Genomic DNA, 19,175 nt, shown 5'->3' with positions numbered 1-19,175 from the left:
ATGAACTTCAAATTAAGGTTTACGCCAATTTCCATCAATATGATGCAAATTGGGATAAGTCTTATGAAAAGCACTATAACTAAGTCAATAATTCTTTATATAAACATTGACAGGTTTGGTTCACATGCTGTAAGAACGTTTTAATATGCAACTGCAAGTGTTTAAAGGAACTAATCAGAATGTTGACCTTTACACTGAAGTTTAGGCAAAAGAAAAGAAGGCAGACCTCTCTCTGATGGTCATGAAGTGCTTGTACCCAACAGATGGTGCCAATTTTCGGTTGTGAGACATGCTGAACTTCTTTTTCTCGTTAATTCTAATGCATTGATCAATACCGGACACAAACAAAGAGAAAGACTGCAGATTTGACTCACCGAGTGGTTTATTCCCCACATGAGGACACTGAGCAGAGGGTCGCTGGCACGAAACAGCTTCACTTTCTGAGCCACGAAGTGCTTCTTCTTCGTTTTTGTTTTACTCGCAAACGATGAGACCGTGTTACCAGCCGAGGCCATTGTTTGTTGTATAACAATAAATTAACTATCACACAGTGACAAGTGTTTTAAGCTAGTGGTGTCCTAACTGTCTCTTAGTAAAATATAATCTGGCATAACGTTCCGTTCAGTTAGCTAACCGCAGCCAGCTAGTTAGTTAGCTGTATTAGCTCGCTAGACAGATAAATATCTCGCTAAACGTGATAAAACAGCCTGCTGTTACATACAACATTAATGTTCATACCAATAAGACGTATTATTTTTAAGTTCTCGTCCGTATACTGCAAAAGCTCCTTAAGACTTCATTAGTAAGCCTAACGTACCTTACTTGCTAACTAGCCAGTCTCACATCGGGAGCTTTTTAAACACTATGCTTGAAAAAAAAAAACACGGCACAAATACTGGCTGATAACATTGAAAATGAATAATAAAATGCAATTTGAGCGACGTCAGTTTAACTTAAAGAAAAAAGAGCGGGTTGAGAGACATCCACTGCGGCGCTGCTCCGTTAGCACGCTAACGTTAACTCACCCCAGTCAGCCTAAGCCATCAACCCTTCAAATATGTCTCAAGCAAAATCCCACTCCCACTTTCTTTCTTTGTCGTTTGTCTGCCCTGAAAATATGTTTATTTTTAGACGAAGCCAGTATTCCGAGTGTGGAACGTGTCCGAGTCTGAATTCGGTGTGAATTTGCGTATCCGGCTCATCCGCACTGACAGCTACACACACACGCGCGAGCGCGCACACGCACGCACACATGCACAAACATACACACTTTGATTTATAAAGCAAATAATTATAATTATTAATAATATAGATATGGAGTGAGATATAGAGATATAGATTGAATATAGAGTGTAATTTTATTAAATCATTTTGTGCATAATTTAATAAATGATTACGTGAGACCCAGCTAACGGTACATGGGCGACATATAGTCTCTCTCTCTCTCTCTATCTATCTATCTCTTTAAACTCAGCCTATTTTAAACAAATAAATACAAAATTGACCCAGTATGTTTCGGAGTGATTCTGGCCTCACCTACAGGTGAAATGGTAAATGACATCTGTCACCTAGCAACAGCTTCACGCTAAACAGAAGCCCAGCGTTGCTGGTATTTTCACGATTGGTAGAAGTCGCTTATTATTTTGTTTTGTAGAAAACATTTATTAAGATGTTTATTGATATTATTTATCCTGTTAAGTTGTGTTAGTTTTTAAATAATAATAAAGTAAATAAAGAGACTGAGCCATGCTCGAAAGACGCGGTGAGAAAATGTTTCTCCGCTCGTGTGATTTTGCAGGACTTTCCTAAAATATTTTACAACCTTTTAATAATTTACACGTCTTATTTTTTCAGTTCGACCCTTTACCTATCGAGAGAAAACCAGCAGCGTCAGCGGTTGTCGTGCTCAGCTTTCCTGAAGGAGAAGTGCTGGCAGAAGCTTGTGAGGCCATCCACAAACTCTCAGAAAAAGGCAACAATGTAATTAGTCTTTCAGTCTAGGTCACTGAGAGTAAGTAAGTGCTCACTATATTCCCATGTGCGACTCTACTTTATCGATCTCTGTATGTGAATTGCTGTTGTTCTGATATTTTTAGGTGATGTGAATAAGACTTCTTTGATGTGCTTGGGAGTGACTGAACCTCTTTCTCGTCTCATATCGCAGGAATGCTGTCATGTCTCTGAGCATCATGGCCTCTAACAGTACGTAGGGTACAAAAATAGGCACTGCTAATAAATCAAAGCATGTTCAGCAGCATAGATTTAATTTGAGTTGTCATATTTAAACAGATGAAGTTAAAAATAGTTTGAAGACACTGAATGTGATACCTGCAATAATCAGCAAACTATCACCTGAAGGTAACTGGCACATTTTTTTTTATTTCAGTGCTCTCTCTCTCTCTTTCTCTCTCTCTCTCTCTCTCTCTCTCTCTCTCTCTCTCTCTCTCTCTCTCTCTCTCTCTCTCACACACACACACACACACACACACACACACACACACACACAACATCATAAGAAATTTTTGCTGAGTAAAAGTATTAATTTCTTTCAAAAACAGAATGAAAGACAAAAAAACATACAGACCCCAAACTTTTGTCATAAAACTTTTTTGTTACAAAATATTACTATTTTGATTAAATGCTGTTCTTTTTATTTTTTATTTATCAAAAAATCGTGAAAACCATAGGTTCCAAAAAACAAATAAAAATTTAACCAGCACAGCTGTTTCCAACATTGATAATAAATCAGCATATTAGAATAATGTGAAATTCACTGATGAATTCACCTTTGGCACCACAGGAATAAATAATATTTTAAAGTAGAATAGAAAACCATTATTTAAATTGTAATAATATTTCTCAATATTTTTGTTCAAATTAATGCAGCCTTGATGAGCATAAGAAACTCCTTTTAAAAACATAAAAAAATACTGAACTTTAGAATGGTAGTGTATAAATAAATAAATAAATATTACATATATAATTATTACTTAAAAATATATATATTTTTATTATTTTCATTTATTTTACACAAACCTTACTTGCCACCTTTTTTCCCCCAGAGAATACTGTGGTCCATGAGTTTGCCACTTTGTGTTTGTCATTGTCAGTGAACTTTTCCTACAAGGTCCAGGTTTTTGAGAACAAAGGGCTTGAACCTCTAATTCAGCTCTTGTCCAGCCTGGATCCTGATGTGAAGAAAAATTCAGTGGAGTGCATCTTTAAACTTGTACAAGTTATACAACAGATGTCCGAGTCAGACAGAAGGTCTGTTGTGAATAAGACTAAAAGGCATCGGTCAGAGTGGTATTTTTACAGCACTAACAAAACACAAGTTTTAGACAATGCCATAGATATTCAATCAACTTTAAAAGCATAACTCTTTGAATAGCAGAAGGATGCAGTTAAAATCAATTATTTGTTCCCTTGATTATTTCTGCAACGCTCAGACTTCCCAGTTATTCAGCAACTTGAACAGCGCACCATAGAGAACATCACCAGTGACAGTGAAACCTGTGTGGCCTTTAGGAATGTGCAGGGCTTTGACAGAATCCTGGAGATCCTTCGGACCAAAGTAGACTTATTATTCTCATCTGAATTATTCATGAGGACGTTTTGAAAACTGCTCCATAGTCACCTTCATTACCAGCAATCAAACTTTCCATATGCAAGTTGAGAGCTATTCAATGAAAAGCAGCAATGGCAGCTGTGTCTTCTTCCTATAGGAGTTTAGTGACCTGCACAAGGGGGCTCTCAGGGTTATCTTGAACTCTGCAGCTTATTCAGACGATGGTTGGCAAGGAACATCTACTGCAATTTGTTGGCACATCCACACTGCCTGAAGCACAGGGTAATGCTGTTAATGGGATGGCACAGAGCCGTATGGAAAAAAGCCTCAGTTCTCTTTTTTTGACAAATTAGTTTGTGCTCCATGCACTGTCAGATAAAATGTGCAAAAATTGAAGAATAGCTTGTCAGTCAAAAGGTACATCTTTGTACCTACTGTACAATGCATTATAGTACCTTAAAGGGGTAGTTTACAGAAAAATCTAAATTCTGTCATAAATCACTCTCATTTTATTCTAAGGGCCCTATCATTCACCCGCCGCAAGGCACAGCGCAAGTGTGTTTGCTAGTTTCAGTCCGGCGCCATTCGCATTTTCCCGTCCAGCGTCACGTCGTTTAATTAGCAAATGCATTTGCGCCCATTTGTCCGCTCATGGGTGTGCTGGTCTAAAAAATAGGTGTGTTCAGGCGCATTTCTGGCTTATTGCTATTTTAAGGAGCTGAAAATAGACTGTGCCATAGACCAACTCAAACCTGGTCTAAAGTCTAAAGTCAATGGTGCAATATGCTTTTGTCATTTAAAGAGCTCTTTGGTAGAAAATGCGCCTCTTGGCGGGTCCACAGTGTGCGTTGACTTTGCTTATTACACACAGGGATGCGCATCACACAAACATGCCAAATATTAAAAACAAAAGGATTACAGTGTAAAAGAATATTATTGTGTAGGCTATAAATATAAAAATGTAATGATGGAGCTTTTCCACCAACAAAATCCGCCATGTAAATAGCGATCGGCCATGGCGCGAGCGCATCTCGCTCTTAAAGGAAATGTGAGTTGACACTCTGATTGGTTTATAGAACGTTACGCCCATTACTCATTAAGAGAATAGGTACAACCCTTTCCAAAAATGGGTTTTTGTACGGAACATTTTTCTGTTGTTAAAAAAGCATAAGGGGATTTGGACACGCCCTAAGTGCACCTGCGCCATGCGCTTTACACTTTGCATTTAGATCTTTAAAATAGGGCCCTAAAACTCTAACTGTGGAACATATAATTTTACACAGACGCTGGTGATATGCTACATTAACAAATGCACAGAGGATGTTGTCCCATCCATAAATGTTAAATCATTTCCAAACCAGAAACCATGGGTCAACGGTGAGGTGCGTGCCAAATTAAGAGCACGAACTGCTGCCTTCAACTCTGGGGATTTAACTGCTTACAAGAAGTCCAGGTATGACCTTCAAAGAACCATGAAATCAGCCAAAAGAGACTTTAGGGACATTGTAGTGTCAGAATATCATGGCTCTGACCCCCAACGCATGTGGAGCAGTTTACACTATATCACTGACTACAAAGGAAGGAAAAGCAGTGGTGTGTCTTTGTCTGCCTCCTTGCCGGATGAGCTCAATACATTTTATGCTCGCTTTGAGCAGGCAACACATTCCCTGCTGTGAAAATACCTGCTGACCTTGACATCTGCCCTTTGGTTCTAACCACACTTGAAGTGAATAAGGCCTTCAAGAGAGTCAATGGCTGGAAAGCTCCAGGTCCAGATGGTATTCACGAACGTGTCGTGAGGGCCTGCACTGTTCTGTTAACAGATGTTTTCACCAATATCTTCAATCTCTCCTTGAGACTAACAGTGATCCCCACATGCTTCAAGCAAACCACCATCATCCCTGTTCCCAAAAAACAACTGTCTCCTGCCTGAATGACTACCGCCCTGTAGCACTGACATCAGTCATCATGAAGTGCTTAGAACGGCTAGTCAAATCGCACATCTGCTCCTCTCTGCCTGACAAATTGTAAAGGGTCCAACTTTACAATTTGCTTACCGCTCAAATAGATCCACTGATGACGCCATTGCAATGGCCATACATTCTGTCCTGGAACACTTGGAAGGAAGAGACACCTATGTGTGGATGCTGTTCGTTGATTACAGCTCTGCATTTAACGCCATCATCCCTACCAAACTTATAGCCAAACTGGGTATTAACAGTCACTTACATAACTGGGTCATGGACTTCCTGACCGGCAGACCCCAGGTGGTTAGAATTGGCAATCACACATCCTCCTCACTTACACCCAGCACTGGTGCCCCACAGGGATGTGTACTCAGTCCTCTCTTGTACTCCCTGTTCACTTATGACTGCTCTGCTAAGCACAGCTCCAACATCATCCTCAAATTTGCTGATGATACTACTATCCTAGGACTCATGACTAATGGCGATTAGACATCCTACAGAGATGAGGTTACAGACTACAGGAAGTCACAGAGAGAGGGTCACGTTCCCATTCACATCAATAGAGAGATAGTAAAGACAGTTAAGAGTTACAAGTTCCTTGGCATTTACATCTCTGAGGAACTTTCCTGGAGCCTACACTCAGAGACCATAGTGAAAACAGACTGTCAGCATCTCTACTTCCTGCGGAGACTGAAGAGGTTTGGCATCTCCTCTAACATCATGTCAAACTTCTACCGATGCACTATTTAGAGCATTCTGACCAGCTGCATCACTGTATGGTACGGTAACTGCTCTTCTTTGGACCGCAAAGCTCTTCAGTGAGTGGTGAGAACAGCAGAGCTCATCATTGGACATAAAGTCCCAGCCTGACAGGACATCCATCAGACACTCTGCTTGAGAAAGGCTTGCAGCATAATCAAGGCCCGCACTCACCCTGCTCATCACCTGTTTGCCACACTACCATCTGGCAGACGCTTACGATCCATCCGATCACGGACAACCAGACTGAAGAACAGCTTCTATCTTCAAGCCATCAGACTGCTTAACAACCAGCTATCCTCCATCTAAAAACCGGAATACATGCTGCTCTTATGTTTACTTTTATGTACTTGCACTGCCACTTTTTAAATATTCTTTCATGTACCTCTGTGACACTCCACAATTACATTTTGGCTTTACTCTGAAATACATCGGAATGTGTGCTACTCTTAATTTTATTCATTGCATCTTCATTTCCACTTTAATTTTACTTCATGTAGCTTACTTCATGTTACTTATGAATACTTACAAATCTTAAAGGGGGTGTACAATGGTGTTTCATGTATTCAGAGTTGTTCTCAGTGTTAAAGGGATGGATTCTCATGCTAAACATGGCCAACATTTTAAAAAATAATTTAGAAGAATGACTGAGAATTTCTGTGCCGAAAATCTTACTTCCGGGTTGGTACAAGTTTCGGCTGTTTTTTTTCGATCGTGGATCTAATGACGTAGATGAGAACGGAAGTCCTTATATGAGCATTGCTCCCGGAAAAGCGCGCCCGCGCACACACATTGACCAGAAGAGAGCGAGACTGCGCACATCGACGCCCTTCAAAATCGTTGGCAGCGCTGCATAGGATTTGTTCAAGAATGCCTCCGAGTAAGTGCATTTTTGGATGTGAGGGAAAGTTTACTGTGTTCAGCTTCCCTAAGAACCCAGCGTTACATGAACAGTGGATGCAGTTTGTTTTTCCGGGGCAGCAACGGAGTGTATCAAGTGCATTTGTGTGTTCTGGTCATTTGAGTGACGAATGTTTTATAAACAAGGCCAAAGTTGACGCTGGATTTGCACATCGTTTGCTATTAAAACATGGAGCCGTCCCTGTGATAAAAGACCCCATTCATGTAAGTACAATTGCATCAGATTTCTGTATTTTGTTGGAAATCAGCTCATAAGTGTTCATGGAAACAACACGAAGCACGCCTCCAGGAGCTCTGCTTTTTCCAGAAAGAATCTGAAAGCTATATTTTTCTTTTATAAATATGATAAAACTAAAGACTTTTTGGATATATGAAGGATGCAGTAGTACTCTATAGGTACTCAAGATTAACATGAGATTAGGTGAAACTGTGTATGTTATGTACCCTTTAACACTGTCTACCTTTATTGTATCTGTTACTGCCACTTATTTGTATATAATGCTCTGTCCATGTCTTTCTGCCTATGGGCACTGAAGTCACTCAAAAATCTCAGTGCTCTCCACGGACGTGTATGTCTTTTATGTCTTGTTATTGTGTGTCTGAGCCTCGTCACAAGCATTTCAAAGCCCAGTTTTCCCTATTGTTAACTATGCAAATGACAAATAAATGCCTCTTGACTCTTAATAGAAGAAAATATTATGTGTGTTCTGCTAGTCATACAGGTTTGACACACATTAGTACATGTTTGTACTGAAAAATGCAAGTAAGTTCCTTAAGAAGACATATTACCACTTTAAATATACATATTAGAAGACAAATTAGTCAAGTATTTTAAGGGTGCATGTTTGTACTTTAAGATGACATTTGTGACCCTGGACCACAAAACCAGTCATAAGGGTCAGTTTGATAAATCATCTGAAAGCTGAATAAATAAGCTTTCCTTTAATGAATGGTTTGTTAGGATCAGACAATATTTGGCCGAGATACAACTATTTCGAAAATCTGGAATCTGATGGTGCAAAAAAATCTAAATATTGAAATAAAATCATCTTTAAATTTGTCCAAATGAAGTTCTTAGCAATGCATATAACAAATCAAAAATTAAGTTTTAATATATTTACAGTAGGAAATTTACAAAATATCTTCATGGAACATGATCTTTACTTGATATCCTAATGATTTTTGGCATAAAAGAAAAATCGATAATTTGACTCATACAGTGGGTAAATTTTTGACTATTGCTACAAACATATCCCAACGACTTAAGACACATATTACTACTTCAAGGTCATATATTTGTATTTACATGTACATATGAGTACTTTACAGGTGCTTATTAGTACATTAAGAGGATAAATTACAACTTTAAAGGGAGAATATTTGTACTTTAAGGTTGCTTATTGATGTCTTTAGAGGACGTTACTACTTTAACAGTGTGTATTTATATTATAGGTACATATTAATACTCTTTATATTAGTAACATAGTAACATTTTTTATCTTTAATGGCGCATATTAGTGCTTTGAGGATGTATATTTGTGTTTGGTACATATTATTACTTTAATGGTGCATATAAGTACCTTAAAAGGACATATTCATACTTGAATGTTGTATTTACAGGGAAATTTTATTACCTTAAGAGAACATATTACTACTTGAAGGATACATGCTGTGTTTGCATTTTCAGGTACATATTAGTACTTTAAGGGAGCATATTAGTATTTTAAGGGTGTATATAGGTGTAGCTTTGAGGTGTACTTCCCCAGTGACATGCTAAAGGTAAAATTTTTGCACACTTTGTCTAACAGTTTATACTGATAGAAACAGACATAAAGTAATATACAAAACAGGATTTTCTTTCACAATACAATGTATACACATTCACCAAATTGTGTAAATTTTTTTCTCTCCATAAAGGGGAGAACAGAAAAATTCTGCATGAACGGAAAGACCCCGACTGACCTTCTCATACAAGAGAAAGAGAGTGTATGCACTGCTGCATGCCAGGCTGTGGCATCAGTGAGCAAAAACATTTCCAGCAGATATATACATACAAATGTCTGGGTAAACTCATTTACATCAAACCTTCAAAGCTTGTTTTTATATCCTTTATATCCTTTAATTCATTCGAACTTGTCCTTTTGTGTCATTGAAGTCTCCACGCATTTCACATGCAATTAAGTGAGTTGAGAATGGCTGCAACAGAGGCCCTGACCAGCAGCAACAATCTCAATGCTTAGTAAGACATTATTTTGAAATGCAACAAGATTGTATATAATCAATTCACTATTGCACAGCTCTATAGTAATGCACCTTCATTTATCCCTTTTCAGTGCTATATATGATGCAGAGGGTGACAAGCTCCTGGTGCGACAGCTGCGAGACAGCTGCAAGGGAGCAACTGTGTATGCAGCTCCAGTCTTGATGAACATCACTGGCCTGTGATGCAGAGGCTAGGATGGCGATAACAGTGCACTGCTCAAAAGAGTCAATTTCAAAGGTCTATACTATCACCACAGCTTATCCGCTGAGTGTCAGTGTCTACGAAGGACGTAAGTTTATATTTTTGTACTTTGCATTATGTGTGGTTTTTGGTGATTGTTTTTTTTTTTTCTTCTCTCTTTACATGCAGCTGATGAACTGCTCAAATCTATGAATCTTGAAATTCGAAGAAATGCTTCCTGGGCAATTAGTGTGTGTGCAAATGATGAAATAAAAGCTCTAGAATTGTTTTATGCCAGGTGAGCATTTTTTATGCTGTAATACACAAAATTTCCCTGATTCAAATTCTTTATATGAACATAATATATGAGTCAAGTTTCCATTCATCAAATGGATGCTGTGAGCATTGGATTAAAAACATTTAATAATATTACTATATTAAAAATATTATTTTTAAAAGGCTTGAGATGTTTATAACTTTTGCAGAATTAACTGATTAACTGTTAAAGTAAACCACCAGTAGATGGTAGTAAATCCCAAGTATGAGATTTCTAGAAGAGCATGAATTTTATATAAATAAGGACATTTTATATAAATAAGATAATTCTCATTAGCCATTTCCATTATATTCTAATCACAGAATTTTTGTATTCAAATAAATTGATTTAATTATTTTTTTAATAAACAACAAACACTACCATGATATAAAAATAGGTTACAGTTTAATAATATATATTTTTGTATTGCATTGCTTCTGGCCAAAATACCAATCCATTATCTGTAATAACGTTTCCTAAAAAACCCATCCCCTGTTATCCTCTCACATCAAAATCCATCAACAGGAAAGTGATTAATGCATCATTTTATGTTATATTTGTCTTCTTTTTTTTAAAACAATGAATGTTTTGGAAGAGAAAAAGGCACAGAGGTGGTACGTTAACAAACTAATAATAATTTTTAAAGTAGCTCATTTGGTAACTCAAATAATATCCCACAATTTTCTGGATACCTTAATATGTCTTTGAGAAAAAAATAATAAGTACACATTTTTTATTTTAAAGCCATTCAGTGGCATCTACTTTGAATCAAAATGAGCTGGGCATGTACTGCTGTGTTTGCTGTGACTCCCCTCTTTTCAGGTAAGAATTTTTAAAAACCTAAATCAAAATACAATTAAACGTGTAATTCTCCTAGAAGACAGACTGAAATTTTTAAATATATACTGTTATGAGAAGTAACAAAAGAACAAAATGATAAATTGACAAAAAATATTCAATTAAAATATTAAATCTATTAAATATTAAATAAATATTCATATCTATTATTATAAATCATAAAATAAAACGTAAATATAAATTAAGTTTTGCCTTTTACTCCGACAGCTCAGAAGCGAAATATGATTCAGGAACAGGGTGGCCGTCCTTCTATGAGGCTCACGGGACATGGGAAAAAGATGAGTCACGCCAACATTGTCCTTCGCCCTGACAACTCAGGACAGGAACAGAGGTTATCTGCAAACATGTGAGTGCAGGACAATGATGTCAGTCGGTTTAATCACTGTGTTGGCTTTTTCGGAAACCATACTTTGTGCTGTTTGCTAACATAGGCCTATGTAGCAAAAGATGGCAGCCACTGGCGCGGCAGAAGGACCCTTTTATCATACGGTCTTTCCTTTTATGCAACAAATATTAAATGTATTTTATTAAATTAAATTTTCTTTTCTTAAATACATTACTTCTTAAATTCATCTGACTCCAAAATGAAAAGGTTTTTAAGTCAACAACTCACTGTTGTCCTAAATGGAAAAACCCATTATAGCCTCTACAGTCTAAGTATAGGCTACATAACTAATGCCAATGTGTTAGCCGGAGCTCTGAAACATTTTAATCCATTACTAACAGAGCACACATTTGCAGTTTTACAGACTAACTATAATATACTAGAGTTAAAATCACAAAGACCAGTTGGAATAAATCAACCAAAACCATTTTGGAGATTATGAGCTGAACGCAGGCAGCATACACTCTTCTGAGTCAGCCGCACCACAAGGATATGCTTTTTTTTACGTATATTTATGCTTTGATTTGATTTGAAAGAAAACATTTCCTTGTGGCGCGGCTGACTCAGAGAAGTGTACACTGCCTGCGTTCAGATCATAATCTCCAAAATGGCAAGATGGTTGAACCACTTATGGCAGATGGACTATTCTGATGACGTCTTTCATACTTTTCTGGACTTTGACAGTGTAACTTACTTGGCAGTCTATGGAACAGTAAAAAGCCTCCCGGTTTTCATCCAAAATATCTTAAATTATGTTACGAAGATGAATGAAGTTTTTACAGGTTTACAGGGTTAAGTGATTAATGAAAAAAATTTCTTTTTGGGGTGGAGTATCCCTTTAAGAACCCCAAAGTTACCAAATGGTATGGTTTAGTGCAGGGATTTTAGCATATCACTTTTGGGGGTTGCATGTGACTAACTTTTGGATTTCTGTAGGAAGATTTACATACTGGAGATAATTTGCATGGAAAAACCTGGGAGTAGTCTGTCTTTAGTGTTTTTTAATCTTGATGGCCATCTGTTCTATTGTTATGAGAATGATACCCTTTTACCAGACGCACAGAGACCTTTAACGACATCGAACATGAATAGTTGCATTGTAATAAACTTTGATTAAGAAAGGTGGTTAAGATGGTCTTTGTAATGCCTGTGTTTAGATGGAAATAAGGGGAGAGAGTGATTAAAGGAAGTGGATGTGAGGTGTGAAACTTTTGTCTCTCTCACTTAGGTGTGTTGTCTTGAATGAGGATGTTAGGCTTCTGAGGCAGAGTTCAGATTGTTGAACATTGCCAAAAATGTGTATTTGTGTGGGTTTTTCTATGAGGTAATGATAAACCTGAGTAGAGGGTAATCAACCGAATCTGTGTTGGGCAACACTGGACAGCTGACTGACTCATATTAGCAAACTTCTAACAGCTGTAGGGGAAGCTTGGAATAAAACGAAGCAACATGTTAAAAAGAACCAATTTCATGATTAGCTTCTGGCTGCATTTGTTCTTTGTGCTCGCGTAACTCAGTTTCTGCGAGCCTGCCGAGGCACGAACAGCACGATTTAAACCAACACCACTGAAGCCAAAGAATCCGAAGCAGAAAAGACAATTGAAAAACTAGCTCCAGGTCAGAACATCAACGTTGACCAGCTATATTTCAACATCCTTTATGCCATAGCAATTCGTTTTGGCACACTGAATAAAAAAGGAACATTATGGCTATAAGTGAACATTATTTATATTAATAGGCCATTAATCTTGCCCAATGTTGTTTCTACAGATGGCAGATACATTTCTTTATAAATGCATGCATAGTTTGTTGCATAATGATTTTACACTAGCTGATTAAAAACTCCTTCTCTCTAGATGAGTGGGAAGTGGTACCTGTTTACTGTGGAATCACGGTGTAAGAATCTTCTGGAGAGCGGCTTTGAGGTGGAGAGCACCACTGTCACTTGGACTGTCACTGGTGAAAAGATGTGTAGGCCTACTGTTTAAGAGACATTTTACTCACTGCATTTAAGACTTTCCAGCATATCTTTATTCACTTTATGATATAGTATGGTTTAACCAAACACTTGCTTGTATTACAAGTGTATTACATTTCTGGTATGTTTACATATGCAAATAATGCATTGTCTAATTAAGTATCTGTTAAATTCCATACAATTCTAGAACAAAAATCAGAATATTGGATAAAGCCTGGTTCACAGTTTGTGTGTAATTTATGTGACATACTTACATTTATGAATTTAGCAGATGCTTTTATCCAAAGCAACTTACAGTGCATTCAGGCTATAATTATTATAATTTTTTATCAGTATGTGCGTTCTCTGGGAATTGAACCCACAACCTTCTCACTTCTAACAATGCTCTACCACTGAAACACAGGAACACATACTTGATTCTAAGGTTTTTATATATACATTCTATACATTTTTTCAACAGCCTGGGGTGGGGGGCATGTTCATCTTTTTTTTTTTTTTTATTAAATGTTGTTTAAAATCAAGTAAAAATATAAGAACAAACCTCTCTGTAAAAATCTTTAGAGAATGAAACAGTAAAGTTTGGTCTATATAAGTACTACAGAAGTGGAGATTTCTGGCTCAGTTTGGGAGAAATATAAAAAAGGCCTTTAAAGATATGCATTGTAATTAAAAACCACATACACAGATAGATAAAGTACAATAAAATAAACACTTAAAAGTGTAGTTTGTATGTTTTCTTTCCACTACTGTATTCTATTAAAACTCCAAAAGCTGCATGGGAAAAACAGTGTCTTTGCCTGTATTATCTTGCCTTCAAGATCAAGATTTTCTCTGAGGCATCGCAAGGTAGTAAAATGCTTTTAGGCTAATACTAATAAATCAAGCATTAGTATTGGGATGCACTTAGCAACAGTATTTTGAGATTTTTTCAAATTAAATTATGATGACAGTGTACCACATTGTGAGTACAATTTCTGGGGAAGTTGTGGCTTAGTGGTTAGAGAGTTTGATTCCTAACCCTAGGGTTGTTGGTTTAAGTCTCGGGCTGGCAATACCATGACTGAGGTGCCCTTAAGCAAGGCACCAAACCCCCAGCTGCTCCCTGGGCGCCGCAGCATACATGGCTGCTCACTGCTCCGGGTGTGTGTGCACTTTGGATGGGTTAAATGCAGAGCATGAATTCTGAGTATGGGTCACCATACTTGGCTGTATGTCACATCACATTTTCACTTAATTAGCATACTGTGAGTATTATGCAACCTTAAATAAGTCCCCTTTGGGAACTTGTATAGACTCTCATTTAATTACAGCTGATGTAAGCAGAAGCATCTGATCGTCAAGATAAAGCTAGTTTTGTCAAAATAAATCTTTTTTTTTTTCATGGGTATTTTCCTCTTATATTTAAAACATTAAGAAATGCCTAAACACACAAACGCCTGTGTGTTCAAAGCCCGTCATTCATACCACTATCTGAACTGATGGCTTATCTTTGTTGTGAAATGCTCCCTGACCTGGACTGACAGTTGATATGCAATAGATGAAAGTTATTTTATAATCATCAAGTCATTTTAAATACTTTTTAAAAGAAAGGTTGTGAAAATGAGTATTAATCACTATAGGGCTATGATTAGGGTTTGGTTTAATGTTTGTTTAACATTAAACCATCTTTGTTAAAGAAAGATAACATTTTTATTTTCATAGCCATCGGGTTCTCTCAGGTGACCTATGGCAGAGTTCCACTAAATTTGGCAACCAGAAAGTGTCCAAATGCTATGTTTATAATTATTTTATATTGATTGTTTATAATATAACAAACATATTCTTAATATTTGTTTATTTATTTCATATAACATCAATGTCAAATTTCTCATGCAGGTAAGAGACCTGCTGAGAATGTGGACACAATGCTGCTGCTGACTACAGCTCCTATGCTATGGTGTTTTTTTTAAAGAGAGCAGGGAAAATTACCAATATATTGGAGAAATTTGAGGATCATATAAAGACTTTTAATTTGGGATTGGACGTCATTTTCCAGTATCCTGACTACGGTGAGACAATGGACAAATTAAATGTAAATGATGAAATAATAAGACAGCGGATGAACACTCTTTTTTAACTCGTTTTGACTCTTTTCCAGGGTTCTGCGAGTCCACAGAAAATGTCCTCGCTAAGAGCTAATTTTTTTTTACATCAGCTTAATGTTTAATTAATTGACATTTACAGACTACATGTATATTGTTAAATAATTTAATAACTGTTTCTTTCTAAACATCGCACTGCTGATTGATTCTAATGTCATATTCGTGCACGAGTCTTCATCTTGTAACAGTTCTTTTTAATGATTCAAGTGAACCGATTCGCAAAGCGTGTATAAATTGGCTAGGCTACTCGACAGTAATGGAGAACAGTGACACAACATAAAACGCATTCGAATACAGAATCATAAAATGTTTAACGGAAAACTTATATCCCTTCGTGCAGTTTTGGGAACTGATTCAATTGAATCGTTTTAATTAACCGATTCGCGAAATGAATCAGATTTCTCGACCGCTCTGTGCCGTTGCTTGGTTTTAGGCTGGTGGCTGAAATAATATATTTTTTACCCTACAGAATGAACCAATCCGTCCATTTGTGCATCTCCCGCTTGTGTTAGAATCACGTTTTCTGCTTTACAGGCATGTGTTGCTAAACTTGCATAATTTAAACTACGTTTTGTAACACAAAGAAACTGCATGATTTTGTATAATCTCTATTTTTGTCTAACAACCTAACAACGCTATCATTGCTATCAACCAGCATCTTGTGAGCACTGTGAGAAAGCACTGTGCCAAGAATTTCACCAATAAACGTAATTTGTAACTTCAAGGTTTTGTGTGTTTCATGTAGCCTACAATGGCATTCAATATAATAGGTAGGCCTACAAAAATATTAAAGAAAAGTGCATCCCTTTAATCTTTAATTTATTTAGGTTACATCCTTGCTAATAAGTATTGAAAGTGGTGACTTTGCTCAAGTCATTCTAGATTCAACGGAATTCGCACTTATACAACAAGGCAAAGGCATCTTGATTAGGTTAGTGTGGTTTGTGATGTAACTCTCAAAACAAGCCTTTGCCTGCTCATCCTTTCAGAGTTACACAACACAAGGGCTAAACATGGTACATATCCAACATTCCAAAAAAATATCCTAAGGTAATCAGTTTCATATGAAAAAATATCTAACACAGAAATTAACTAGTTTTAATTTCTTTAAAACTTTAATCTGATCAAAAGTGACAGCAATGTAAACGATTAGGCCAACAAAAAGAAATAAATGCTGTTCTTTTAAACGTTCTATTGATCAAGGACTATTTAAAAGTGGTCTACACAAAAATATTGAGCACCAAGTTAAACTTCTTTTAAAAAGTTAAAAATCTTGAGCATCAAATCAGCACATTAGAATGATTTCTGAAGGATCACGTGACACTGAAGACTTTGCCATCACATGAATAAATGACATTTGAAAGTATTAAACAGAACACAGTTGTTTTGAATCATAATATTTAACAGTATTACTGCATTTTTGGTCAAATAAATGCAGCATGGATAAGCAATAAGAAACTTATAATATTTTTGCATGTATTGCATGAAGACCAAACATGGAAATCAGACTGAGGATTATAAAAGGCATAAAAAACATCCACATATACCTGAAAAAATCCACACGTGCATGTTGCAAGTTGTGTAACGACTGTAATTATCATTCCTGCTGTGTCTTCGGAGGTGGGAGGGACTAAAAGAGGGAGGGTTTGGGGGGCTCAAACCTGAGGATAAAACAGGGGCTGCCTTTCCTCTCCTCTGCACAGCCAGCTTTGCCTTCTGAACCGCATACAGAGAGAGAACCTACACTTCTGCAGCCATGACGACTGTCGTTTTAAAGATGCTGTGCGTTCTGCTCTGCGCAGTGTTCGCCTCTGCTGACGTCATGCCCATGACTGACTTCGACATAGAAAAGGTAAAAGATTGCAGTTTTACTGTAAAATGCTATAAATGAACGCATCTAAGTGAGTTTTAAGGATGTTCTCAGGTTTACTCTTAAAATAAGGTTCTTTATTGCCATCAGTGGTTACATGAAACTTCCATGGAATCTTTCCAAAAGGTTCTTTATATTATTCAATATTTGCACAGTAAGAAAAAAATTGTTCTTTTAAGAAGTAAAGATTCATCACAAAAAAAAAAGAGATTGAAAAGTTTATTTTTAAGAGTGTTGGTCTACAATTGTTATATTCTTTGCAGATGGGAGGAAAGTGGTATCTCATTGGCTTTGCTACAAATTCAAAATGGTTTGTCAGTAACAAGGCAGACATGAAGATGGGAACTGCCGTGATGCGTCCTACCGAGGACGGAGACCTTGATCTCAGTTACGCTAGTATGAAGTAAGTTCAAACCAGGAGAACAGTTTTAATAAATACTCTTATAATTACAAGAATAACTTAACCGACTTCATTCGTTCAGCAGTAACGTTAACGGTTCCTGTTGGAGAATGACACACCTCGCTAAGAAAACTGAGACTCCAGGACGTTTTGTCTTCCATAGCCAGCGTAAGTTGTCCTGCTTTTGCTTCAGCTAATGCTCATGGTTTTAAAAAAAGAATAATATTCATGCTCCTTTGGCCTAAATGTTGTTGTTGTTTTTTCAGGTTGGGGAAATGACAACGACATGCGTGTTGTCGATGCCAAATATGACGAGTATGCTCTCATTCACACCATCAAGACCAAGGAAGGGATTTCTGAGGTTCTTAACAAACTCTACAGTAAGAGCTCGACTTGTCCAATTTACACAATTTAGCTGTAATGTTTTCTTGAATAAACGCTAAACGGACCCTGAATGTGTCATCTACAGGTCGTTCCGCAGTACTTTCTGATGACTTGAAGGAGAAGTTCAGGCAGTTCAGTCTGGACACCGGTATCCTTGAGGAAAACATTGCCATACTGCCATCAATCGGTATGTTTTGAGAATTTAATCTGAAGGTTTTTTTTTTTTAATACTTGACATTTTTTGCTAACTTTGTACCTGCTGTTCTACAGGAGAATGCCCAGATGCCGAGGTTCTCGACCAAAGCCAAACAACTTCAGCTAGTCAGACCATTTCAACTGAAAAACCCTTGTGAATTTGCTGGCCTTCTATCTGCTTGGTTTTCATCTCTTTCATTTTGAATGCAAACATCAGTCTCTCTTTTTGCCTTAAACACACTTCTTGTGCTCAGGATGAAAACCAATTTGCAACTAGTTTATCCAAATAATCTCTCGAAGCAGGGGGACAGAATGGCAAAGCATTACCTTATCCAAATTATGCAATTTAATAAACTGAGCTCAGTTCTTGATGTTTTTTCCTCCTGTAAATGTGTCAAACATGTTTCATAACTGATATGGCAAACCTGTAAACAAATGTTTATGAACAGTGCCTGAACAAATGTTTACAAATGTTGGTGCGATTCATTCAAATTCTCCAATTGCGTTTCATATAATGAAAAATAAAAACATTTTGGACACAAAATACTGTTTATTACTTCTGTATTTACAAATATTTCATATACATATAACATATATATATTTTTTAGAATCTCTTTATTCCAAATTATAAATGTTCAGTATCTGTGTAAAAAATAAAATTTGCCCTAAACATCTGAATAATTATAATCTGAAGGTGAGTTTGACAACAGAGCAAAAGCCAAACAGCCATATTCAAGAAATACACAAAACTAGCGTCTAAATTAAAACGAATTTAGATAACCAGGCATTTGGCCTGATTTCATGTTTGCACACCCTGGTTAAACCTGAAGATCTCTTGTGATTTGAGTACTATTTGCAATATCAATTATTGGAAATATTACCAAGAAACCCTTTATCTTACATTCTAAATTCATTGTCTTAAATAACAGCTGTTATTAGTAAATTAATGCGACAGTGTTGAAACTAAAAGATGGGATTCCCAAAAGCACA

General features: G+C 36.8%; 2 protein-coding genes and 1 pseudogene across 3 annotated transcripts in view; 2 read left to right on the top strand and 1 right to left on the bottom strand.

Moving 5' to 3' along the window:
- The window catches only part of LOC132123784 (phosphatidylinositol 5-phosphate 4-kinase type-2 alpha-like), a 41,540-nt gene extending 40,312 nt beyond the window's left edge, over positions 1 to 1,228 (bottom strand). The window contains exon 1 of the mRNA XM_059534420.1: positions 375 to 1,228. Coding sequence (XP_059390403.1) covers positions 375 to 515 — 141 coding nt within the window. The 5' untranslated portion in view covers positions 516 to 1,228. The remainder of the gene's footprint in view (positions 1 to 374) is intronic.
- On the top strand, positions 1,118 to 10,022 carry LOC132123911 (armadillo repeat-containing protein 3-like; annotated as a pseudogene).
- A 7,000-nt stretch (positions 10,023 to 17,022) lies between these two features.
- Positions 17,023 to 19,175, top strand: LOC132123783 (lipocalin-like). 2 transcript variants are annotated; one of them, XM_059534419.1, is made up of 6 exons: positions 17,023 to 17,188; positions 17,470 to 17,609; positions 17,692 to 17,774; positions 17,873 to 17,986; positions 18,076 to 18,177; positions 18,261 to 19,175. In XM_059534419.1, exons 1-6 carry the CDS (start codon positions 17,093 to 17,095, stop codon positions 18,341 to 18,343), a joined length of 618 nt encoding a protein of 205 aa, XP_059390402.1. In that variant the 5' UTR covers positions 17,023 to 17,092; the 3' UTR covers positions 18,344 to 19,175. The 2 variants fall into 2 exon arrangements, with proteins under 2 accessions (XP_059390402.1, XP_059390401.1); XM_059534418.1 differs by having other exon boundaries at positions 17,689 to 17,774.

The sequence above is a fragment of the Carassius carassius genome, chromosome 42 (genome assembly GCF_963082965.1).
Source record: "Carassius carassius chromosome 42, fCarCar2.1, whole genome shotgun sequence".
Taxonomy (NCBI): Eukaryota; Metazoa; Chordata; class Actinopteri; order Cypriniformes; family Cyprinidae; genus Carassius; species Carassius carassius.
This window is presented reverse-complemented; position numbering and strand designations above follow the sequence as displayed.